Genomic DNA, 26,522 nt, shown 5'->3' on the forward strand with positions numbered 1-26,522 from the left:
TTACTAAGCTTGTAGTAAAAGCCGCAATGGATCAAAACGCTGTGCAGAAGCAGCCCTATTTCCATCACTGCCCACATAAAAAGTTTAATGTAATTCCAAGGGCATATGCTTCTCAAAAAAGGATTAGTCTTTCCAGCTCTTAGGGAAAAAAATGGTGCTTCAATAGAACTATACGCTCAAGTCAACACATCAGATAAATCTCAGTCTTTGACATATTACTAATAAAACTTCTGCCTTACAGAGCAATAGGATTTCAGAGGTATTTATTATATTTTGAGTTTGTTGCAATAATTCAAGACCTCAGGAAAGAAATTGTGCTGTGTATGAAAGTAAAGGGGTGGGTAGACTGACTAATAAGGGATCGCCGTGTAACCAGTCCAAAGAACATTGATAAGAGTAAAGTCGATACACAAGAGTACATTTCATCATAACAAGGACGAGTACAATGCAGCAAAACTCATTTATTACAGAGCTACAGGGCACATTTAAAAACTATTACAGTCAATGCACTACATAGTGGTATTTTAGTAGTCCAAAACAAAAAGCAAAAAATCATCATCCAAAATAGTACTGGCAAGATAATACAGTATCTGCTCTCGATCATTTCACAGATGCTAAATGCATCATCTTTTGAAGATTTCTATTGATCCTTGCAATCACACACCCTCTGAGAATGGTACACAAGCAGCACTCGCATAGCTAAGTGGGAAAAGTAGCATTAAAGGATGACCAAACACTCTCCAACAGAGGGTGACCTGAAGGATTTGGATACTGGTAAAAGGATACAGACCGAGTTGAAGTGAGATTACATAACCTTACACCCATGTATAAAATCAACCAATCCCCACTAGGCATACTTGCTTTGCAGAAATGCACATCAGTCATGGTCTGAGAGAAGTGCCTAAATATTTATACGATAACCTGCTCCAGATGAGTAACCAATATAAACAATCAAATGTTGGCTTTACTTGCACTTTAAAAGGGATTTTCCCCTCTCTGTGAATTGCACTCTTCCCAATGATAGTACTTTGGTGGAGATACCTCCAACAATCAGCTCTATTAAGCCAGCTCACATATGGCTGGGGTCTCTTTGGTGTTACTCAGCTCTGGCTGTATTAGGGGTCATCTCACCCAGTATCATCAAGGGCTTTAAGTAGGGTTCAGCAGCCTACTAAACAGAGCAAACAGTGGGGTGTCAGGGGAGGGATTGCCAAAGTACCATTATTGGGGAGAAATAAAAAAATATCAATGAAGTGAAAGACCCCTTTAAAAAGGCATTAACAGAAACGCTTTGGGTAATTTCACATTATAACAATAGATCTTTCAGTAGTATCATATTTACGGATATGTAAAATAAGTTTTGCCAAGTTGTGCAACAGCTTCTTGTGCTCTGCAGTTGTGATTGCACTATGTAGTATCGAACGCTTTTGCATTTCTACGATACCACCGTAATAAAGTCTTCAATTAAAAAGAGAAAACAAAAAATTCTGAATTTAGCTAGCAAGTTTTCAGATTTATAAAGATTCTTTATTAACATCTATTATCATAGTGACAGCATACACTGTTACTGTGGGAACACAGTAATAAAGCAAGACTGGGTAATAGAGAGATAAGAAGGCCCTTTTCTCAAGTTTACAATCTATAGGGAAATAGGAATTTGAAACATAAGATTACATGCTACATGTGGAAGGTGCCAAGTGAGCTGAATGATCCAATTATATATCACTGTGAGGAGCTATTTTGTTTGAGTATGGAAAGAACACATGTAAATTTTGATTCAACTATGCAGAGGGGAGGTAATTAGGTATAATAGCTTTGTAATGTTAAGTGAGTGTTTCTGATCATTTGACAAGATTGCCTGAAAAGGGGAGCTTCTGGAAAATGCTTGAAGGCTCAGGGTTCACACATACGAGCTATACCGCATCTTTTATGCAAGAAAGAACAGCGGGGACTCAAAAAAAACCACATGTGACATCAAATCAAATGATACTATGGCTAGTAGCCATAGCATCATTTGATTTCATGTCAGAAGCCTGGCAACCATTCGATGTCTGGCTTCTTATGTACATCCCTACCGAACATTCTTTGCACCAACTGACCCAACACCCCAGCCGGGAGCAGCTAATACATACCTCACATGCTATTACCATCTCTGTAACTAATTTTATTTTTGCTTCATGTTTAATGTTAATGTCTATCTGTGGTTTCTCTATATCCACCTGCAATGTTTATTTCACAACCCTATACTGATCTTGGCCTACTTTAACATAACCAGCGCCATCTGTCCCTTCCCACCAACACTGCCCAAAGAGATTAACACCCTTTTTGCACCCTGGTACCTAAAGCTATTTGAACCAAAGACTGAGGACTGGAAAGCCTCACTTTCGACTAGCGGCAGCACGACACTCAAACATATAAACACACACCACAGTAAGGAGTGCAGCTCACAACCAACCCCTTGAATCTGTGAGATCCAGAACTTGTATACAACTATGATGTATGTGACTTGGGGTCTATTATCATATTTTATACTGCACTTGATAATGGGTAAAGTGACTTTAATGTTCACATAATTTTATCTGCCCTATCAAAAGAAAAGGTTGGTTCATATATAAAACTAAATGTGGACTAAAACAAAATCTGATATTAACTAATTGTGACCACATGAGATTTGAAGCTATATAAAATGCATTTGGGGGGTTTATGAACATTATAAGTGGCACATGGGAATTCCGAGGACATGTGATAGATTTGATTGCCAAATTAACCATATTTGGTGGTCTGAAGGCATGTGGGGATGTCTTAGGGCACATGGGTGATCCAATGGGCTTTTAAGAGGCAATAGGGAGGTACGGCACGAGGGAGGTTTGACTAGCAATTAAAGGGCATATGGAGAAGTCTGAGGGGCATTTAATGGGCATGTGGGGAGGTATATTTAAAATATATATATCATTTATTGACTTCATAACCATACATTATTATGGGACCCATAAATACTGAAATAGGACCCATAACTTTTTCAATGAGTCGTCCCTGGGACCGACATAAATGTCTTTGTGGGATCGCTAAGGCTAGAGGACAGTCTTGTTGTGCAAGGGAGAAATTCCACTGAGTAGGTGCAGCCCAGAAAAAGTGCTGTAGTTGGGTATGGGAGCAGGTAATGAGTGCGGATGAGACAAGCTTATGTTGTGCAGAGCAGATGGGTCAAGTTGGAACATATTTTAAGCCAAGGAAAGTGATATATATTGGTGCAGTGTTGTTTATGGCCTTTTATGTTAGCAGAAGCATTTTATATTGAATTCAGTAAAATACAGACACCCAATGTAAGGACTGACAGAGCAGCACAGCAGAATAACATTTTGCACGGAAAATCAGTCTAGCTGCTGCATTCTAAAGAGATTCTTGGAGTGAAAGTCTGTTTCGTGGAAAACCACTAAGGACGCAACAGTCAATGCAGCATAATTGGGTGCAAGAATTAAAGTTTTTCCAGGATCTGTCTTGAGACAGAGATTCTGGAAATATTGTTTTAGATGTATGTAACAGGATTTGGAATCAGAATAAAAGGATGACACCTAGGAAGTGGGATTTGGGGGGGTTGGGGTGATTTGTGTGTTGTCAACAGAGATGTCAGGTAGGTAACTACTGTTGACTGGTGGGATTATTATTACGCAGTTTTTGAAAGAGTGTGCGGTAGCAAGAAGACATCAGAGATAAAATAGTACAAAAACAGTCAGTGAAACGGGATAATACAGAGTGTGAGATCCAAAAAGGATAATTAAATTTGGTTATCATACACAGAGAGGATGCTGAAATACAAAAGAGCTTTTTAGTTTGTTACAAAGGAGGTAGATACAGAGAAATAAACACTAAAAGTGCGATTTGATTAGTTGGATGAAAACCAGGATAGGATGTTCTGAAGACCTAAAGAAAGCAGTGTTTTTATGAGAAGTGGTCAACAGTGTCAAATGCAGAAGAGAGATCCAGGAGAATTAGAAGTGAGTAATGGCCTTTTGATTTAAGGGTGATCAAATAAATGACCACCATAAACAGGGCAGTCTCAGTGGAGTATTGGGAACGAAGGCCTGACTGAAGAAGAACAAGTAGGTTGTGTGAGAAAGAAAGCATGTGAGGCAAGTGTAGGCAACCTCTGAAGGTGCTTGGAGGGGCATGGGAGGTAAGTGATGCAAAGGTAATTAGAGTGAGAATTTGGGAGAAAATTTCAGGGTTTGTTTCACAATAAGAGTGATCATTGCATGCTTGAATGATGAGCGAGATATTCCAGAATTTAGTTAAGGTTAGGATGAACACAGGAAACCGTGCTCTACTGATTTGTGAAGGTATAGGATCAAAAGGGCAGGTAGTGGAATTGGAGCATAAGAGAGAAGATTCATCGTCTTTAATTGTAGTATCAAATGAAAGAAGGTGCCAGAGGAATCAAGGTGTGAATTGAGAAAGTTCTGGCAGAGAAAGTAGATACCATTTCAAGTGTGATGCTCTCAATATTCTCCTTAAAGGAGGAAACAAGAGCTTTGGCACAGATGGTACTTTGTATGTTTGGTGTGGGAGGGGTGACAAAAGATTTAAATGTATTAAATGGACATTTGGGGTTAGAAACGACAGCTAAGAGCTTGGAAGTAGGTTTGTTTAGCAGTGTCTAGAGCATTTCTATAGATGTGGCAGATACCAGTATGTGTGAGAAAGTCATGAGAAGTACAATATTTATGCCATGGTTCTTTAGAGTGCCATGGCTGACATCATGACAGATGCGGAGTGTGAACAGTAGCTGGGGCCACTTGCTCAAGGGGTGTTGCTATCATTTGGTTAAGATATGGTACTGCTATATCTGGAAAGGAAAATTTGGAAAGGTAATACACATTTATATGTAATGGCTCATAGCGTATTTCCAGAACCTCCAAAGTAACTCTAAGATTTAAATGTATTCATTGTGTTGGCCATCCCTCTAGCAAACGCTTTGGGGCTGCTACCTACAGCCATTTTCTTGGTTCTGTTCCCATTCTGCAATATACCATCAGTAAATCAATGTAAGTAATCAATTCTAAATAGCAGTGAAGGGGAAGTGTGAGCAGGAAGCCCACTAACAAGTCACAATCACTTGACTGCCGCTCACACCTCACCCCGAAAGGTTTTCCACAAAAGGAGGATCCTGGGGAAAAACAGCATCATGTAATGGGGCTTTCAATAGGGGAGGGGCAATTTTAAAAAAATATTTTCTGCAGTTTTAAGGTGCAAAAAGGGTCATATCACTCAATATCACAAAATCAATGGGGTTACGCAATTTGCATTAAAACTCATTTTTGAATACACTTCCAATTCATGAAGTAAATGCATTTAAGAATTAACATTTATGAACACTTAAACACAATGATTAAAGTAAATACAGAAAACGAGCCTGTGCAGAATCAGACAAACCCAATGAGTACATATACATTAAGTTTAATCCTCATTGATCCTAGCATGAACCAGAATATATCACTTTAATACGCTAGCTCTGTACCATACTTAAAATGAGCTTTCGGAGCACTGCAAGGTCACATATGGAATATTAAAATGAGCTGCATCATTGAGCAGAAAAGTTAATGTCACAAAATCACAAACGAAGCAGAACAATATGAGGTCAGCATGAACATAATTAGTCGCCTTACCAGCAGGAATAATGCCAATCCTCATATTGCATGGAGATAATGGGACTTTGGGAGTGTTATGATCAACATCACAATCCTTTTGTATCCGGCCTATCAAGCCATGCAGCACTTCACTGAACATTCCATCGCCACCAACACAAACAATGCTGCCAGTGATAAAAACAAAGGAATCTCAGTTACACAACAAATATTACCAGCTCCTCTGTTTTTGTGTAATGAAAACAAAGTTAAACCACGCGTTCTATATCTGAAGGCTATATACCCTTCACCCCTTTTGATCTCAAATGGTAAAAAAATAAAAAAATGTAATTGAGGACGTATCATGCTATATTGCACAGTACATTGTGGGCAGCATGGTTGGTGTAATGTAGTGTTCATTCTAGCACCCTGCACCTGTCTCAATCTGTGCAGTTCCTCATTCCTGCTCTGGTGTTATGGCACAAACAGCTTATGCAACAAACTGTTGAGATACAGACCAGAGTGTGCTAGAAGCACCATAACAGAGAGCAACATCCCAGACATGAAAGAGGAACTGCATAGGTTGTGACAGGTGCAGGGTGCTAGAATGAACAGTAGTAATGGTTAGCATTAGTGCCTCACAGCACTGGGGCAGTTTGCATATCCACTCCATGTATTTGCTGGGTACAAATATTATCTTTTAAGTGATTTTTTTTGTGGGGGGGATTTTTTTTCATGATTAGGAAAGATTTATTTTGCATTTTATATTTATTACTGGCAATGCTTGTTTGCATATCATTTTTTTGTATGTCAAGATTTTTTGTTAATTTGCTGGTAATTGTGAGAAATAACATTGGACTCACGTTAGTAAAGTCCAGGTGACTAAATCTCATCAGACACCAAATCTAAATTCAATGGATGTCTGGCATTTTAATAGAAGTCCTCTTGGAAAACACAATTATTTCTACTGAAACAGTAGTGGAGTAAAGCATAAGAGGATAAAGAGCAAGACTACCCTGCATATATGAAGAATCATGTGCCAACAACGGTAACTCTACTGGAGAAGTTCAGTGTTTCTTCTGTTAGGACTTGTCTAGGTAAAGTTTTGTGGGGTAGACTTTTGATGCGACCCACATAGCAATGAGTGTTCAGTGGAGAGGAGTTGAGCATTGCTTGAACTGCTTTTTCAATATACATATACAGTCAGGTGCATAAATATTGGGACATTGACAGAATTTTCATATTTTGGCCTCTATTCACCACCACAATGGCTTTGAAATGAAACAAACAAGATGTGCTTTAACTGCAGACTTTCAGATTTAATTTGAGGGTAATTACATCCAAATCAGGTGAACGGTGTAGGAATTACAACGGTTTCTATATGTGCCTCCCACTTTTTAAGGGGCCAAAAGTAATGGGACAAACTAAACAATCCTAAATCTAACTTTCACTTTTTAATACTTTGTTGCAAATCCTTTGCAGGCAATTACAGCCTGAAGTCTGGAACGCATAGACATCACCAGACGCTGGGTTTCATCCCTGGTGATGCTCTGCCAGCCCTCTACTGCAAATGTCTTCAGTTCCTGCTTGTTCTTGGGGCATTTTCCCTTCAGTTTTGTCTTCATCAAGTGAAATGCATGCTCAATCAGATTCAGGTCAGGGGATTGACATGGCCATTACATAACATTCCACTTTTTAGCCTTAAAAAACTTTTTGGTTGCTTTTGCAGTATGCTTCGGGTCATTGTCTATCTGCACTGTGAAGCGCCGTCCAATGAGTTCTGAAGCATTTGACTGAATATGAGCATATAATATTGCCCAAAACACTTCAGAATTCATTCTGCTGCTTTTGTCAGCAGTCACATCATCAATAAATATAAGGGAACCAGTTCTATTGGCAGCCATACATGCCCACGCCATGACACTACCACCACCATGCTTCACTGATGAGGTGGTATGTTTTGGATCATGAGCAGTTCCTTTCCTTCTCTCCTCTTCCCATCACTCTGGTAGAAGTTGATTTTTGTCTCATCTGTCAATAAGATGTTGTTCCAGAACTGTAATGGCTTTTTTAGATGTTGTTTGGCAAACTCTAATCTGGTCTTCCTGTTTTTGTGGCTCACCAATGGTTTACATCTTGTGGTGAGCCCTCTATATTCACTCTTGTGAAGTCTTCTCTTGATTGTTGACTTTCACACATGTACACCTACCTCCTCGAGAGTGTTCTTGATTTGGCCAACTGTTGTGAAGGGGTTTTTCTTCACCAGGGAAATAATTCTTCTGTCATTCACCACAGTTGTTTTCCGTGGTCTTCTGGGTCTTTTGGTGTTGCTGAGCTCTCCGATGCGTTCTTTCTTTTTAAGAATGTTCAAAACAGTTGATTTGGCCACACCTAATGTTTTTGCTATCTCTCTGATGGGTTTGTTTTGATTTTTCAGCCTAATGATGGCTTGCTTCACTGATAGTGACAGCTCTTTGGATCTCATATTGAGAGTCGACAGCAACTGATTCCAAATGCAAATGTCACACCTAGAATCAACTCCAGACCTTTTACCTGCTTAATTGATAATGAAATAACGAGGGAATAGCCCACACCTGTCCATGAAATAGCTTTTGAGTTGATAGTCCCATTACTTTTGGCCCCTTAAAGAGTGGGAAGCACATATAGAAACCGTTGTAATTCCTACACCGTTCACCTGATTTGGATGTAATTACCCTCAAATTAAATCTGAAAGTCTACAGTTAAAGCACATCTTGTTTGTTTCATTTCAAAGCCATAGTGGTGGTGAATAGAGGCCAAAATATGAAAATTCTGTCAATGTCCCAATATTTATGCACTGGACAGTAAATTTAGCGTCAAACTAGCCACATCACACCAGTTCTGTAATATTGACAACTATTGCGTAACCCCCTATATATCGTCAAATCTTAAGCAATTAAATAGCTATATTTCTGGACGATTAACTTCTCTCTTCACTCAGGGTTATTTGTCCTAAAGACCCGGTTTCAGATTAACTATATTTTTTTACTGCAAGAAGCACAATATTCATATTAAACAGAAGAAACTATGTTTTACACTGGTTATTGCCATTTATGAGGTAATAGTTATCTACTTTCTCTAGTAGAGATACATTTTTTTATAGTTTAACAAGTATGATCAGGTTGAGTCTCCCATATCCAAAATGCTTGGGACCAAGGATATTTTGGATATCGGAATATTCCGTATTTTGGAATAATTGTATACCATATTGAAATGTCTTAGGAATAGGGCCCAAATCTAAACACAGATTGCATTTATGAATCATATACACCTTATACACACAGCCTGCAGGTAATTTTATACAATATTTTCAATAATTTTATGGCTCAAAAAAAGTTTGTGTACATACATGAAATTCATTTATGTTTCATATACACCTTATGCACAAAGCATATAGGTCATTTTATACTTTATTTTTAATAATTTTGTGCCTTCATAAAGTTTGTGTACATTGAACCATCAAAAATCAAAAGTTTCACTATCTCAGTCATGCTAAAAATATTCCGTATTTCGGAATATTTGGATATGGGAGACTCAACCTGTAATTGAAATCAATTTTTGCTTAGAAATATTTATTGGAGTTTCTCTATTCCAGGGGTTCCCAAACGGTTTTGAATCATGGCGCCCTAGTGCATCAGCATTGTTTTCACACCACCCCTAAGCCAAAAGTTTGTTATTGAGAAATTCTGAAAAAAATTTAGTTAAGTAGTACAATGAAGTAAACTGTGCTGACCTGTCATCCTTAGGTTTGGTTATATAGTGGTGGACAGGTTTATGCTTCTTTTTGTGCACATATTTAAATTACATTGAACATAAAGAATTTGATTTGGTGCTGGACCACCAACCTAAGGCACCCCCTCCCAGTGTCCCGAGGCACCCCAGGGTGTCGCGGCGCACAGTTTGGGAAGCACTGCTCTATTCTAAAAATGGGAAATCCCTTAGTGATGCAGCACCTTTCACCAACCTCATGATCAAGTCAACCGTACAATATCCTTCAAAATTAGCAGCTACAACCTGTGATCCCAGGAAGAGTAGACTAAAGCCCAAAATATTTTTTTAGTTACTTTTTAATTGTTTACAATTTTAAGAGGATAATATTAAAAAAATATAAAAGTAAATGTTATCTTAAAACATACAGCCCAATAATTTTGCCTTAAAACAGTAATACTTACCCATCATAATTTTCCAGATTGACTTCATACAAGTTATCTCTAGCATGATTTGCACATTCTGTCACTGCATAGAAAGTAAATGGTTACAGATAACTATTTACTGGCAAACGGTATTCATCAAGTAACAATTAAATTAATTTAATAATTGTCAGATTAAATTTAAGACTGCTGAGCTATGAAGCTTATACGTGTAATAAGGCAGAGGTTCCCAAAGTCCGCCATTACAGTCCACGTTTTAAGGATATCCAAGCTATGGTTAAATCAAATGGATTGAGGTACTAATTAAGTAATTAAGTTACCTGTGCTCAAACATGGATATCCCTAAAACGTGGACTGTAATGGTGGACTTTGGGAACCTCTGGTATAAGGGATCATCCACATGGGTGCTTCCCAGTGCCTGTGGTAAATTCACTGTGAGCCGCAAACAGCTATTGGTGACAGCATCTCAACCATCACTGCAACTAGAGACTAAAAAAAGAGAGAGTGTGTATATATGCAATACAGATGGAGCATATCCTGTGTTCCTGTATTGTTGTTCCATTCAAATATTCACCTTCAATATTCAGGTGTATAGTCTGCTTTCTCTTAATAGTGTTCAAAGATCCTACTGGCTGTGCGAGTACCGAAGTGTTGAAGTATGAACAGTTTAGAGGCCTTAAGTATTAAAAAATACCAGGTATTTTTAAGTGTTATGTTGCCCGCATTGTTTAAGAAAAAGTCTTTTTTGAAAGATGATCTGCATAACAGGACTACAATATTGCTCTATTCTGTCTGTTGAAATCTCTAATATTGTGCAAGTCTAAAAATCCAGGATGTAGTTATCAGACCGAGGGACGGCATGCCGCCGGTCTGAATCCCAACGGGGGAAGCCCGACACAGGATTTAAAATAGACTGTTTGTATTCCGACGCCTATCTTAATCCCGACGCCGGAATCCAGAAGGACGCCAGCCTGAACGAGGTAATTCCGGGGAGCCCTTAGTGTTAGTCGCGAAAGCATTCTTACTTTGCAGCAGTTTTTCCACACCTGCTTAAAACTTTTGCAAAATGTATGTTATGTATGTATGTATGTATGTATGTATGTATGTATGTATTATAATTTGTGTTTACAGCACATACAAGACTTTTAATCATCCACTTATCAAGTAAAACATATACACCACCTACTTAATTATTCTAACTGAACTGAAACACAATAATTTATACATTCTTTTAATTAATACAGATATTATGATCATGCTAAACTCCACAGTGTCAATGCAGAAGGCAAAGAGAAAGCAAAAGAAAATCCATTTAAAGAGAAGTGAAAAAAAGCAGATGAAATATAGGAATACTTATAATTCTGATAATTACCACAGTAACAGATTCTTACAAGTTGCTGCAATTATAAAGATAAAAATAAGACTGCTATCTGCACTGTGACACTCATAGTGACAACTGCAGTATGTTAGCTAGGTAGGTAGCATCTTAATGTTCCAGTGCACTATCACTAATGATTAGCAGGCAAGCAACAACATTTCTCCAGTCCCTCCATGACTGCAATAGTAAAGTATGTAGAATATACACTATAATGAATGTTAATTCTTGTTGAAGCTTTTTCACATGTTTTAAAGATCACCACTTAGGAGCAGTATTATCCAAATGACCCATGCAAGAGAATTACATGCAAACAACTGGGCAGCTATTTGTGGAACAGAACTTTTTTTTTTAAGTGAGGATAACAAAATTAGTTGTTTATTTCATTGTGCTTTATTGTAAAAATAAATATAATTTTTTTAACTAGATAAAAAGACAGGCTATTCTCTTTACCTATGACTTCTGTAGAGATTGAGGCAAGGCTGAACAAAGGAGCCACTTTCTTTTCATATATTTGTTTTCCTTTTTTCTTTCCACCATATGGGTTTATATAAACAAGTAAGTGTTTCGGTCTCCATGCTGTAGTACCAAAAAAAAAAAAATTAAATAATTTTTTAAACAAGAAAACCATTCCACATAAAACATGCCTTGCAAATATTTTTCTGCAGGCCCACTTTAAGTTATCAATACTACAAAATTATTGCATTTAATTGGCTGAAAATGTAAATACATGCCTAAACCTGAAGCAAAACTGATAAAAGCTTGCTTTATGTTACAATAGAATACCTATAATACAAAACATTACTAGAAGGGATATACAAATAAATACATTCAGTATAAACAGGCCACCAAATCTTTAAATGAGCCTATATATCACTGTTGTGAAGGTTCACACAAAAAGATGTTGGCTACAGCAGTGACAGGAGGGCCTATTTGTAGAGGTTTCAAGTTCAATATTACAGGTCACGCCCAGAGACTGCGCTAGCTACCGGCAGCAGCAGCAGGAATAACCATCCCTCAACAGCTCAGATTCAAAATCAACTGCAGACAATCAGGCCAGTAGGCATATATCTGAACAAATTAGTACTGCTTTTGTGGTGTTAAAGTAAATCATAAATAAAAATAATAAACCTATCAATTTACTATAGCCATTTTTAAGTTGTAATGCTAAGCATTAGCTGAGGATTCATTATTACGGAATCGGTATGAAATACCGACGGATGAATAGCCACTGGTTCTCATACCGACCATGAAAGCCCAAAAGGAAGGACATCCTGACAGTGGCTCGTAAGAATCCTAACCTTCCCCTGAGCCCCCCCCCCCCCCCCCAAACCCTCCCTTGGTGGTGCCTAACCCTAATTCCCCCCCGTGGGTGCCTAAACCTAATCCGCCCTTCCGGTACCCTAAACCTAATCCTCTCAGAGGGGTGCCTAGGCCTAACCTCACCCGGGGGTACCTAACCCTAACCTACCCGGGGGGTACCTAACCCTAAGTCCTCCTGGAGGTGACTAACCATAACCCTCCCCCCTGAGGCTACAACCTAACTATCCCCGGCGCCTCTGGATTTCGGCATGGGGCTATTGATAGGCATCAGCATTTCGACGCCTATCTTTAGTCCCGGGTTGGCTTTCCGCCGTTGGCATTCTGGGCGGCGGTAAATTAACCGCATCCCATTATTACAGTACCTCATCAAAAGCCAGGAAAAGTAGAGATACTAAAGTGTGTTTGTACACGATTTTCAAATTGGTTTGTCGAATCGGATTAAAAAAAAAATAAATAAATTCTAAATCTTGCAATACATTCAAACTAAATTTGAGCACGATGGGCAGGGTTCAAAGATTCAGTACATTGTATGGTATCATTAACCTTTTCTAGGTGCACTTTAACACAGTTTTATTTGAATTAAAAGCATGAAAAGAGATAAAAATTGTGTTTTTTGGTAGACTGTTTTTAAAAAATAGCTTTTCGAATACATTTTATCCCATTTTGTTAAACTGAGCTGTGAACACAAACTAATTTAATACAGGCCTAGTTCTAACAGGTACTAAGCTACTGGTGACATTTTTCATACCCAATTTGAACTGAAATTAAAATAGAACTCACTCTGTTTTTCAAGTAGATCATTAAGTGCTTGTAACCATTGGCAGCAAAGAAGTTCATCACTGCACCAGAAGGTCACGGATTTGCACCGCCAGCGATGCTTCTTCATTCTCTGCACATAGTGCACTAGAGGACAGGAAATCAAAGCTTGTCAAACAACTCCACATTCATCCATGGCAAACACTAAAACAACCTATTTCGCTTACACACACACACACACACACACACACACACACACACACACACACACACACACACACACACACACACACACACACACACACACACACACAAAAAAAATGCATGCCATATTTCTTAATTTGGATTATAAATTATACAAATAAAACAAATTAATTGTATAGCCGTTTTGAAATCTACACCAAAATTGCAGGATCAAAAAAACGAATAGAAATATACAAAAAAAAAAGAAATAAAATTATACACACATATACATGCACGTGAATCCATGCCATTTTATTTTAAAAGTGTTCTCTAACTTCAATGGTAAGTTTGTGAGTTTTTAAAATAAGCAAATAAATCTCAATTATCAGAATTTACATCTGAATAGCAATGGGGCATGTTTATAATTGGACCTATGCACTGAACAGGAACATGACCTGACATAATGTTAATAAATAATTTGCTCAGCTGAGGGGCGTGACCAGACAAGGACTCAGAGGATGACAAAACGGCAGCAGATAGGAGCCAAGCAAAACCACTGTACATCTCTCCTACCATAATACTGGGACCAACTAAGGTAGTAAAGGAGCCACTCCAGGGGTTCCACTATTGCTTATCACACAACAACATGAAATGATAGTCTGTCTAGCGGGGTGAGGAGAGTTTATGGGAAGGCTGCTCAATGAAGCCCATGTCTCTATGTAATTATATATACGCATATACAGGTTTAAACATAAGCATAGAAACATTATACAGATGTGTCCTTATTCACCTAGTGTTTTTGCGCTATATGGTGCAACTTAGATGAAGCTCTACAGATAGTTTCAGATATTCACGCGTTAGCGTCTTTTGCTCATCACTGCTGCTTACAAAGAGGATTGTACAGTACTGGGGGCTTAGAATTTGTACTTTTCTTGCAATAATTAAAGTGTAAATTTGCACAATGTTGTGTGGCGGTACAGATGGCACGGCTCGGTCACATTGGCCCTCTGTCTTCTGTTTTTTCCTCAGATTATTGTCTTTTTTGCACGGTTATATCATGTAAATTCCCTAGTGGTGTACAGGGTACGTATACGTCGTGCTTTTGTCGCATTAGCAGTGTGAAAAAGACAAATTCAGTAAAAATACTAAGCAAAGGGACACGTGATGCGGCTTAGCCACATTTTTCATCGCACGGTCAACGACGCGATTTGAGGCTAGGTGAATGAAGACATATCTATATACGCATATATGCCAAAGTGGTAAATAGGTTCTGTTCACATAATAGTTTATACAAATAAAAGGATATGCAGATTTACCTGTAAATGCATGAGGCTTGCACATGTGTTGCCATTGGATGCCTTGATAGTACTTTTCATCAATCTCTGCATCTCCAACTGAAACAATCTCTGATATGGGGACAATATGACCACCTGCAAAACAGAGCAAGGGAATGAAACACATCCAGATGCCATCAGTCATGACAATGACAAACACAAGCTTCCTAAATGGCAGCCAGCCAGGCACTGCAACTCCACTTTGTTATGTTCTGCTTGTCAAGTTGCTTAGTTCAACTAAAACATATAAAAAGCTCAGGAGATGATTTATACAACTTAACATGATTAAATTATTATAAAGCTGGGAAAAAGCCTCCAGACTTACATATAATTAAACATACTGATTGGACTTCTCACATAACAAAGTCTAACAGTGATAAAATAACGAGCTGCGCTGTAATGCTGCACATTGCTGTAGTATTCATGCTTATGCTGCATATATTTTACACTAAAACATTTACGTTGGATGAGACATTTCTCACAGTAAAAAAATCTAATTAAGCTTATTCATTCAATATTAATTGACTTTTTAAACAATTTTTATACATAATGTTATTTGTTTTTTAATTTCACAAAATATCAAGAGGTGCTTTTATTATGTCATGTTACCACAAAATAGTATGCTTCTAGTAGGAAAAGCATACCGCTTACTACACATTGCAATAGAAAAAAAAAACCCAGAACACCTCACTTTACACACAGTCACCTTGCGGTGTTGGCTATTACAGATGGGTCTTCACACAGCTGCGCCAAACAGTCCCTCTCGGTGCGCCACCGCCAGGTCCCGTGTGTCTCTGCTAGCGTCGGGTGTCTTTTTAGGCAAACATATGCAAACGTGTCTTGTGGTGCATACACACGGTCAGACGGGGGAACGATCGTTATCGAGCATCCAACACATGCATTAACCCCCTAACGACTATAACGACCCGCAATTAATGATCGCGGGTCCCTATAGTAAACAGGCTAAGCTGGTCAATATCGACCAGGTTGGCCTGCATGCAAGATTTACAGACGATGGTCAATAATGACCATTCGTGCTCGCGCATCGACCATCGTTTGCAGGGGGCAGAAGCTGTCAGATTTTAACGATAATGACAGGATCGTTATCGTTAAAATCTGACAGGTTATTTGACCATGTGTACGCTGCATTAGTTGCAATGCAGTAGGACTAGGACGCATCTGGAGACTGTGCTGATTAATTAAATATACTACACTTGTATATCTGTGTGCAACTGAGTCTCAATCTGTACACGAATGTACATACATATACAAAGTGTCACATATCAATTTATTCAGTGCAGTCTCAGGAAGCGGATTGCCACATCCGTTTGCAACTAAGAGGGACGAAAAAGAAACTTGGAACATGCCGAATCAGACTCGTATTCAATTAGGTGCGAAAAGCCCGTTTCTGCGGAAAAGTATCGCTGGTGACGTAATTTTGCCAGGCGAAAACTTATTCCCATATTCAATTCCAAAGACTTTTCGGGGAGCGAAAAGTCAATGCATTGGAATAGGCAAAAAAGATTTGCCTATGAAAGCTGTTGAAAAAAAGTGCAGAATTGGGGTTTTGGGGTGCAAACTTGCGGGAACCACCCTGCACCCTTGGGACAGCCCCCCAAAAGGTAAACTGTGCCAAAAAAAGAGATTACAAAATACTTAAGAACACTCCAAAACTTGACTTTGAAAAAGGGGGCGAAAAAGTACAAAATTGTGGGACAAACTTAAAAACTAGCGAAATAGACTCCAGGGGGGTCCCCAAGTATGCCCCAGGTGTTTTTTAAAACTTGCTAGGACTAATTATTTTCCCCCATAAACCTGCAAAATGCTATTCTTCACAACTTGTGCAAAGATGCTATTTAGCAGCTATTGAGAGCATTTAAGTACCCCAAATACCTTTAACAGGCCTATTCGGGGGTATCTATAGTGATCCCCAATGTCAGTGCATCTTTTGGGGGATGTCAGACGAATTTCCCCAAATATGACAGCACTTTTCGGCAGGTCCGAATTTGCCATGTTCCGTTTTCGTCGATTTCTAATTGAATACGGGGATAAGCGGGGAGCACAATACTTTTTCTCATGGAAAACCAGCGATGTCGGCGAAAAGTCAGGCATGCAAAAAGTACGGGACTTTTCGCACCTAATTGAAAATGCCCCTAAGTTTATGAGGAACACATCTGTACATAAATAAAATGTGAGCCTTCTTGCTTATTAGAACATTAAACTATAATTAAAAATTTAAAAAACTCCCTTGAACTGAATAGAAGACCAAGCACGAGGCCAATCTTCTAGAGGCCCTGAGGAAAAAAATAAAACTTACATGTCCACTGACCCCATAGCATTTATCATTTCCTGGTACCCATGGCCTGTGACTATAAGGATAGTATTAATAAAACAGTAGTGCCTCTATTAATAAAAGGAGCAAAGGCAATCATTTTTTTAATATATATGAACAACTGTTTATTTGCCATCACCCTGCTTACTCATCATCCCTGGGCTATCAGGAAGCCGCGAATTCTATCCAGCACTGGGCTGGTCGGCTCTTGGTACAGGTGGTATGCACGTTTTTTGGGGGGTTTCCTCCTAGATGCAGAAAAGCACTGGTTTAGAAGCTAATGTAGATTAAAACTGAATGCTTTTTCTTCACTATATAAAATTAATTGCATGTGATTTAATTGCTTTCAAACTGCCACACATTGCATGCAGTTTGATGTTTCTGCCTCCAAACCACAACATTATAAAAAGTGCGGTTTGGTGGTGAAAACCATGCATCGTGTGTGTTGAGTTTAACATTGCACAATAGTGAGTTTCCTCCTAAGCGATCATAGACCATAACATTTCATCTCCCCTTGGAATACTTTAATAACAGCCTCATATTAAGCATTTTTTTTTTTATTAAAAATAGATATTTTATACTTTAATTACTAAACTGAGTTGTAACTTACATTGCTATAAGCGCCACTAATACTTTTATAAATAGTTTAGCAAGGATAAAAACAGAGTTTACCATGACTTTCCTATTTCAATTAATCTTTATATGGCTGAGAAAATTCTACCCGTTGCGAGAAGAAAATGAAATAAGCATCCATAATTAAATCATACAATGTGATTAAGTTTGCTAAGTAAATCTAAATTCCCATGCTTTAGGCAGAAATAGTCCTGTGGGCTACATTTAAAGATAAAGAACAAATTATAGAAAACGCAAAGCTTCCAAGTACACAATCACTTTGGACTATTTAAATTGCATAGAAGACTGTTAATTCAATGAAAGAAACCTAGCAATAGCTATGTAATTCAATGCAAATGAAAGGTACTATTTTAAGAGGAGAGAAGTTAACAGACTGTCAGCTGTGCGCCATTTATGCAGGCAGCATAATAGTCTAGATCAGTGGTTCTCAAACTTGGTCCTCAGGACTGCACACAGGTCACATTTTCCAAATCACCCAGCAGGAGCACAGGTGTATTCATTACTCACTGACACATTTTAGAAGACCCACAGGTGGTTATAATTATTTCACTGTTTGCACTGTTTGGGTCCTGAGGACAGAGTTTGAGAACCTGTGGTTTAGATGTGAAGCCAGAAATAGGTCAATGACTACAAGCACCAGAAGGAGTAATATTAAAAGTATGTTCATATGCATCTGCTAGGAAAAATGGGCAATATGAACAACCACCAACATGCACTTTAGCAATATGTTTTTCAGGTGTTATACTTTCACCAATACAAACTTGTACTGGCAGCACTTTTACAAAGACTATGGAGCATATGCAATTAGGCGCAGGGTTACCGTACAGGGAAAAGCTCCTGATTTCATGACCAGAGCTATTCAATTATTCGTAATTTTCCCTGAGCGACAACCCATAAATTCCAGAGACCCCAGAGGCTGCATTTAACGCAGATATTGATGAGAGAAAAATTCAGTGATACTGTACAGGGAAGCAGGACCTCAATGAATAGGTCCAGGATATGCCCCTAATTCTGTCATTCACATCAGTCTCTGCCCCAGACAATCTAGATTCCCTATCAAATTGACACACATTGTTAATGTTTTCTTAGAAGCCAATTTACCTACCAGTATGTTTTTGAAGAGTGGGAAGAAACCCACAAACACGAGAAAACATACAAACTCTACAGATATAGACATAGACCATGACCGGAAATTGAACTCATTGACCTCAGTGATGTGAGGCAGTAATGCCTTCCACGGTCATTCATTTGATTTTTTAATGGTATTAGCAACTGAAAAAAATATTAACTGCTGAAAAGTGTGAAAAAGCCCTAAATGTACCCAGGACTACAAATTGTATTTTCTTGAATGTAAGGTTATAAAATAAAAACTGCTTTAATTTCCTATTCAATTAGATCTCATACTTTTAGGGTAAAAAGCAATTGCTCTGCTTAATGCAGCAGGGTTTTTGTCCTGTTCAAGTTGCTTGGTTTTAGAAAGCTTAAGATTTTGATGGCTCTAGGTTTGGCTGATGGTGGGCTGTTATATTTCCTGCTGGAGTGAACTTAGCCAGTGTCATCTTTAACTCAATTTTCAGTTGCACATGTTTGGGATGGTGGATGGGTGAGCTTCTGCTACTCCCATTTGGTGGATGGGTGAGCTTCTGCTACTCCCATTTGGTGGATGGGTGAGCTTCTGCTACTCCCATTTGGTGGATGGGTGAGCTTCTGCTACTCCCATTTGGTTCCTTGGTCAGCTGCTGGCCGAGACTGTGAAACCTTCATATGTCTTTGTGCTCCTCTCCTGTTGTCCTGTATAGTATACGGATGGTGTATTGAGTACTGGACCCCTGTGCCCCCACCCTGCAGCCTCCTCACTCCTACCAAGCTATTGCTCTGTGACTGTGCTAGAAGTAGCTCATCCCTGCACACAGACCTTTTCATTCATATATTTTATTTGTTAGGTGGAGTGCTCTGATCTATTTTAAATGGGTAAAACTAGCAATGGCGCTGGTGAGATGACAGCTTTGCCAGAGTGCAGGCACCAGCTAATTCATTATCTCCAGAAATAACTAGTGAAGAAGCCATTTTCTCTCGCAAGTGAGGGTTGTCCCAAGAGGTAAAAACATGTCTGAATAAGCTGAATTTATTTAAGTATAGTATTTTTCAAATATGTGTTAAAGAAATTTTCTTGTACAAATAAATTAGTCATTCTATCTGCATGTTTACAGACATTACTACTAGAGTGTGACATTTATCTGCCAAAACATTTAAACTACCTTCACATTCATATGAATTCTAAAGATTCCAATTAGACGCTTAAGTTTGTAAACAAAATGTCTATAGAACCTGTTTGTATAAAATATCAGCATCTGGCTAGGTGTATGTACACGGACTTTTTACAACAAGCTAAAGCAAGCAGACATACAGCTCACAGCAATCAATGTTCCAGTGGACGGCTATAATAAAGGTTTATCCTTTATGGTGACTTGACTAAATAAAACACTTTTCTTCAACAGATCATGTAGTTGTGAAAACTATACTTAGGGGTTGGTTCCGATGCGTGCTGTCCACAGTTGATGACTCCTGTGTGGAAGTTGCAGTTTGAATCAGTACAGGAGGATTACAGAAACAAGTCTCTTGGTCAGTTACACCTTGTCTTAGGGGGGGGGGGGGGGGGGGGAGTAGGAGTGGGAGTGTTTGTGTGTGTGCGTGTGTGCGTGCGTCATGATAAATCCACATATTTATGCTTTCTATGGGCTTTCACAGATACAAGTATAACCTTAACACATTATTATTCAGTCACATTATATCCATTGCATAATTATATGCTAGTTGTTATGATGAATGATGAGTAATGTTTGAACAGTCCTTAAAACATAGATAGATATAGTATAATTAAAAAAGGAAACTACAATGCAAAGATAAAAAAAAGCCTTATTATGACGGTCTGCACAAAAGTTTATGCTTAAATGCTGCTCTGTAAATTCAAAAACTGGATTGCAGCTCAGATGTTGGCGATAATATAACTAGATTAACTAACTATAATAAAACAACAAAATTTCCTTTACTGACATTTGCTCGGTCTTAAAAGCAAGATTCCTAATTTCTAACAGTTTAATAAATAGTTCTATTTACTTTTTTCCTAATCGAATCTGGCCCATTCCAATTATATGTCATAACAACTTCCGGCATCATGGTGAGATGTGTCTCAGGCCGATTTCTGCTCACAGCCTATGGTGGTGCCAGCAGATGTCAGCCTACCATAATTGCACATATAAGTGCAGAGTGAGCTGCCGGTGTCAGCTGTAATCTAATTTAATTGGCCCCTTAATATCCGTACAGGAACATTATTTAGTACACAGAAATAAGAACTTACATGAACCCTATGCCACCTAATGGAAATCTTAATCTTTGCAATTTTTCTAGGCACTAATGCTGCTCTGTAAAAACTATGTAATAAGAATTTTCTCTGTATGCAAAGTTTGAAGTACAAAGCAAAAGCACTTCAAAAACCAAATTGAGTATTTCAAAATGGTGTTCTATGGCCTTCAAATCAGTCATAAAAGCAAAAAGTTTAGTGTAGATATTACCAACAAGCATCAGGTAGTTTTGATACAATATAGACTGAGCTGTCAAAAAAAGGTATAATCAAGTTCATATTCTTTGTCAGGGAGAAGTCAAATCACAGGCAGCATGTAAAATAGCACTGACTGGAACAAGCCTTCCTTGAACGTGGTGAAAGCCAGGGTCTAGCATGCCGCGTCCATGGAATACATTAATAACCATTTTGCACGACACAGTGGAACAATTTTATGCGGTTTGGAACCTCTGGTATACACATAACGGCGGTACACCTCCAGGTTCAGTGTGAATTCCTATTGGAGATCACCCTGTAGCTTTGATTCTTCCTCCTGCTCCATGGTTACTGCTAGGTACACTCACAAGACTGTTATTTTTTTCTGTCTTCTTCACTCCTCACAGATTCTTTTCTAAATCTAATTACCGGTGTGTTGAGTTATGTTAATTACTTGATGAACATAGAAGAGTGTATGAAGTTCTCATATCTGTGACGGTTTCTCTGCCTACCAACTGCAGTTACAAATAAACAGGTATGAAAAAAAAATAGCATTGCTCATGTGAGCCATGTGTACTACAATCAGTGTGCTCAGTGAAGCTTAGGACTTCATCTGCAGTGTCTAACCCTAACCCTCCCTCCCCCTAGCCTAACCCTAACCCTCCCAAGCGGGTGCCTAACCCCAAGTCCCCCCCGGGAGCCCTTAAACTAACCCACGCCCCCCCCCACGGCTGTCCACTCGCGGCGCCCGGCATCCCTTCGATTGGGATGCCGGGCGCCGGTCTCCCGGCATCAAAAAAATGACAGGCATCTAGATTTAGACGCTTGTCATTTAACCATCGCCGGGATAATGCAGTCGGGAAGCCGGCTGTCGGGCTTACGTAAGCCAGCTTCCCGATTGCATCCTGTGAATTAATTGTGTCTGGGATGTAAACTCTTGCCTCTCTGCCTTCCCAATAACCCTGCTATGTTTGTGTTCAACCAGCAATATTTGAGGAATGGAGAATCCCCAAGAAGAATAGCTACACGGAGTAGCCCCCACGACTCTGGTTAGGGGCACCTTAGTTAAATCATTTACTAAGTGATAGCGCAGATTTAACAAATGATCGGCTTTTCCTAATAGAGGTGTTGACAAATGTTTACTTTACTTTACAAGTGTAGCTAAAACGGAGTTTGCCTGAAAGGAATTTAACCCTTAAGCTGCTGAAGGTTTTCGCTCGAGATGAGCGGTTCAGTTTTACTCAGCTATGTTCGGATCTCAAAAACGGCATCTTATTGGCTATCCAGCTCTCACGTGTTTTGGATGGCCAATAATATAAGTCTGAAATTACACTAATTTGGCAAAAAGAACAGAGTCAAAACTGAACCTTTCATCTCTAGTTTTCGCACCCCTGTGCTGAGGCCATTTTTTGATGTTTGCGCTCATCACATTTCAACATCAATATCATTGATTTTTGTTATGCAGTAACCACATGAAATATAGATTTTTCTCAGAATACTTTGTATTTTCAGAAAATACCTTTTGTCTTATTGCTAACACAACAAATAAAATGTATCCAAAATGAGCATAAGTGATTTTTTTTTAAGTGAAATTTCAAGAAAGTGAACCAAAAACCTATGTTTTTTTTCATCTCAGAAACAGCACAAAGAAATGAGCATTAATTCACCAAAAAATAGAATGCTATGTGTAGGTTTTCATTAAAAAAAATATTGCACTTGCAATGGAAATGCATTTTTTTTCTAAATTTTGTTTTCCCAATTAAAATGTATACTACTGTATGTGTAGTACGCATATGGTATCCCAAATGTGGATGCCCCGCGTAAAGCAGCTAACCCCGACCAAAGTGCTGGGCGTGACCGCGAAAAGTGATGTTCGGGCACCCAAACATGTCACTTTTCGCCCATTTCACCTCGCACCCCACTGGGGCTGCAAGCTAAAATGGTGCGCCGGCAGCTGATCGCGCCAGTCAGGAGAAACAATTCAATAGCTCCTGTTGGGCGCAACAATTAAATACCGCCCATAGTCCGTCACCCAATATTTTTCACTATTATTTTCCTTTACTAAAGTGACATTGTTTGGACTAGTGGAGGAAAGGTAAAAACATTTTTTTTTTTTTTTTTATTCAGCCCAACTCTATGGAGGACAAGAGGGTCTTGTCCTCCGCAGCCTCATTGTTTATCCAGACCTCCAAAGCTTAGAAGTTAAAGCTACATAAAGACAGGGTAAACAAAGTTATTTCTAGAGTTGCATCTATTGATCCTAAACATAAATATTGAGGACAATATAGTTACCCATTTTCAGTAAATAGAATCATGTACAATATTCCCTATTATAGTACTGTATCACAGGCTTTGAACTATCACTGTTATACAGAATAATAAGTAGCTATACTACTCTTTGTAGCATAGATAGCCTGATGACCATGCTAGATAAAAGGTAGCAATACATTGTAAACGCACATCCAAGAGAGTTTATAATCCACTAAAACTGATAATCATTAGTACAGGTTTTCATGTAACACTTATTATTTCACAAAACCTATATTTAAAAGAATTAAATACAATTTATACCTGAAGGCAATCGATGAGTTAAACTGCCTGTGAGACCTCTTGCTCTGTGGAGCACATGTGCCAAGCAGGTGCCTAAAATGAAAGAAGATATTCAGGTTACCTATTCTAGCATAATAGCAATTAAGTACAACACCAGTATAACACTAGGAGAAAATACACATTGGTGGTTTCAACCTGCCTAATTTCCATCCAAACACTTTAGAAAGTAATGAAACAAAAAAAAAAAAAAAGGAGGAGATAAGACAACTAGATCACCAATCCTGGAGAATAAATACAACAACATAAACATGAATGGAAGAGCCCTACATTCCCCTGTTCTTGATCATTATCCATTTTATAAGAAAGATTATCAGCACACTAATCCTCATTGGAAACAAAAGGTCCTTGTGGACTCCAGTCTCTCCTTACTACTGTGGCACAGTCAAATCCACTGTTATGCACTTATGCACTGCTTGCCCTTAATGTTCCAAATAAATAGTTTACAAAAGAGAAAGTACAGATGTACAAGCTGAGGATATTAAAGAAGATCGTAAACAAAGAAATATATAAAAGCAGGGTAGGATAAAATCTACTAATTCATAATTCCAGCTGGACCAATATGCAATATGTGGCACTCAAACTCGTATTTTCCTATATACTGTAAAGCTTGTGATCAGAAAAATACTAAAATTGACCTTTAGTAAATATCCCACTTAGAAGCACTTATTCTGCAATTTGCAAGTAACAGATGGTTATGTAGGTGGCTTTCATTCAAGAAATTCCTCCAATTCCCAAAATGTTTATTTAGAAAATAAACAATATTTATTACAGATTTCATGCAAATCAATTGCTCTCAAACTATTTAGGGTGGGTATTGAAGTTACAACATGTGACCAATGGTTGTGTTTTTAAATTCATTTGAGTTCTTCCATTAATTTACACAAATAAAGCTTATTGCTAAAATACAGTAATTAGGCACACAATTATAATGTGAAAATATAGTTACTAATTACTAGTTAATCATTATCAGTTGGTGGTACACTTTAGGTTAGTAGATAATGGGGGACACAGAAAGCATGGCAACTGATGTTTTTGTTCCTGATCCATAGGTTGAAGTGGTTTCACATGGCAGCGGTTAAAACAACACCTTGAAAAAAAGCCCAGCAATAAGAGAGCATAAAAGCATTTTCTACACTTGGAAGTTGGATCCTCGCAATTCTCAGGGACTTTCCAATAGTGTAACAGGATAGTAACATCAACACTTTTTTCTTTTTAATTTCTGTTTCCAGACAAGTAAGCATTGTGTCAAATAAATTGTGCAAATATAAGGAGGACCAAAATTTTAGCTTAATGTTTAAGTTAAATAAAAGGTGCACACTAATCACCATATATATGCGCCAAATAAATAACAGCAGGTCTCCTTTGCATACTGAGCGCATAACTTATTGGGTAAGAAAGGTCAAATCCTTAGTGACAGATATTAGCTAAATCTGGTCTGGCAGAACTTCCCCAGTCACCAAGACCCCTAGCTCTATTGACACACCGCACTTGAATGAATGTAATGCTTTTCTTAAATTCCACTCACTGATTGAATCTTTAAACACCTACATATCCCTATTATTGTTATGCACTTTATAAAAAAACAATTCAACGTGGAGCAAGGTGGGCATCATCTACCTTCATAGGCCGCAGGCTTCCCCCCCAAATACACACATGAAATGGCTTGGGAAGCTGACCTCGGTTTCCCCTTGGGGATGGAAACGTGGGATAGAATTTGTTACAGCATCTCCAATTGTTCTATAATGTAGCAATCAAATAAAACTCCTTTCACACTAACTACATGAAAACAAGTATCAGACTGCCTCCACAAAATGTACCCGTCCACCTCCAACCTGTGTTGGAAGACAATGTTGTCAGATTGATGTCCACTGTATGTGGGGAAAAAAGTACCAAAGGTAACCCCATTTTGGGAGGATGGTTAATTCGATTGTAACATCCGTAACTGACCTCTCCTGTACCCACACTCCCATCATTACTTAATTATGTGCTCCTGTTAAATGAATTCCAGGCTTATTAATAAGCTTATTGAGTTTTGTTGCAGAACTTGCCCTTCATCTGACCAGTAGTTCTATACACCTATGGTCACACAAACAGCCATCTCCTGCTCCCCAACCCCCCAAAAGAGGCAAGAACACACCCAATGCTCAGTTAATAGGACACCATACAAACCAAAAATGCTGCTAAATATCTACTGATTCTTATGGTGCATACACACGGTCAGATTTTTCCTTCAGATTTGAACGATAACGATTTAAAAATCGTTCAGTCGTTCATATCTGAAGGAAAATCTGACATATCTGACATGCCTGAACGATGGACGATTTACAATGCGCGTTCCCGTTTGTCAGATAACGATTTCTGACATCTGATGTGTTTGCAGTCAGACTTGGACGATTCCATTCATTTTAATGCAGTCAAAAATCGTTCAATCGTTCAAAACTTTGGTAAAATCGTTCAAATCGTTCAATCGTTCATCTGACAAATCTGACCGTGTGTATGCACCATAAGTCTGTAAACGAAGCCCTGGGTCAGTAAGTGTTAACTAGGATCAGTGGCAACCCCAGAGGTGGGGCTGCAGTGCAGGCTAAAATTCAAATAGGGGAGCCACA

At 38.6% G+C, this 26,522-nt stretch overlaps 1 protein-coding gene across 2 annotated transcripts in view; it reads right to left on the bottom strand.

Moving 5' to 3' along the window:
• CERK (ceramide kinase) overlaps window positions 1–26,522 on the bottom strand; it is a 97,021-nt gene that overhangs the window by 34,995 nt on the left and 35,504 nt on the right. For both annotated transcript variants that reach the window (XM_088457596.1, XM_088457595.1), the window contains exons 2-7: window positions 23,875–23,946; window positions 14,765–14,878; window positions 13,290–13,412; window positions 11,640–11,765; window positions 9,833–9,896; window positions 5,664–5,809 (exon numbers count right to left, since the gene is read on the bottom strand). In XM_088457596.1, coding sequence (XP_088313722.1) covers window positions 5,664–5,809; window positions 9,833–9,896; window positions 11,640–11,765; window positions 13,290–13,412; window positions 14,765–14,878; window positions 23,875–23,946 — 645 coding nt within the window. The remainder of the gene's footprint in view (window positions 1–5,663; window positions 5,810–9,832; window positions 9,897–11,639; window positions 11,766–13,289; window positions 13,413–14,764; window positions 14,879–23,874; window positions 23,947–26,522) is intronic.

The sequence above is a fragment of the Taudactylus pleione genome, unplaced genomic scaffold, assembly GCF_031769625.1.
Source record: "Taudactylus pleione unplaced genomic scaffold, aTauple2 ptg000041l, whole genome shotgun sequence".
Taxonomy (NCBI): Eukaryota; Metazoa; Chordata; class Amphibia; order Anura; family Myobatrachidae; genus Taudactylus; species Taudactylus pleione.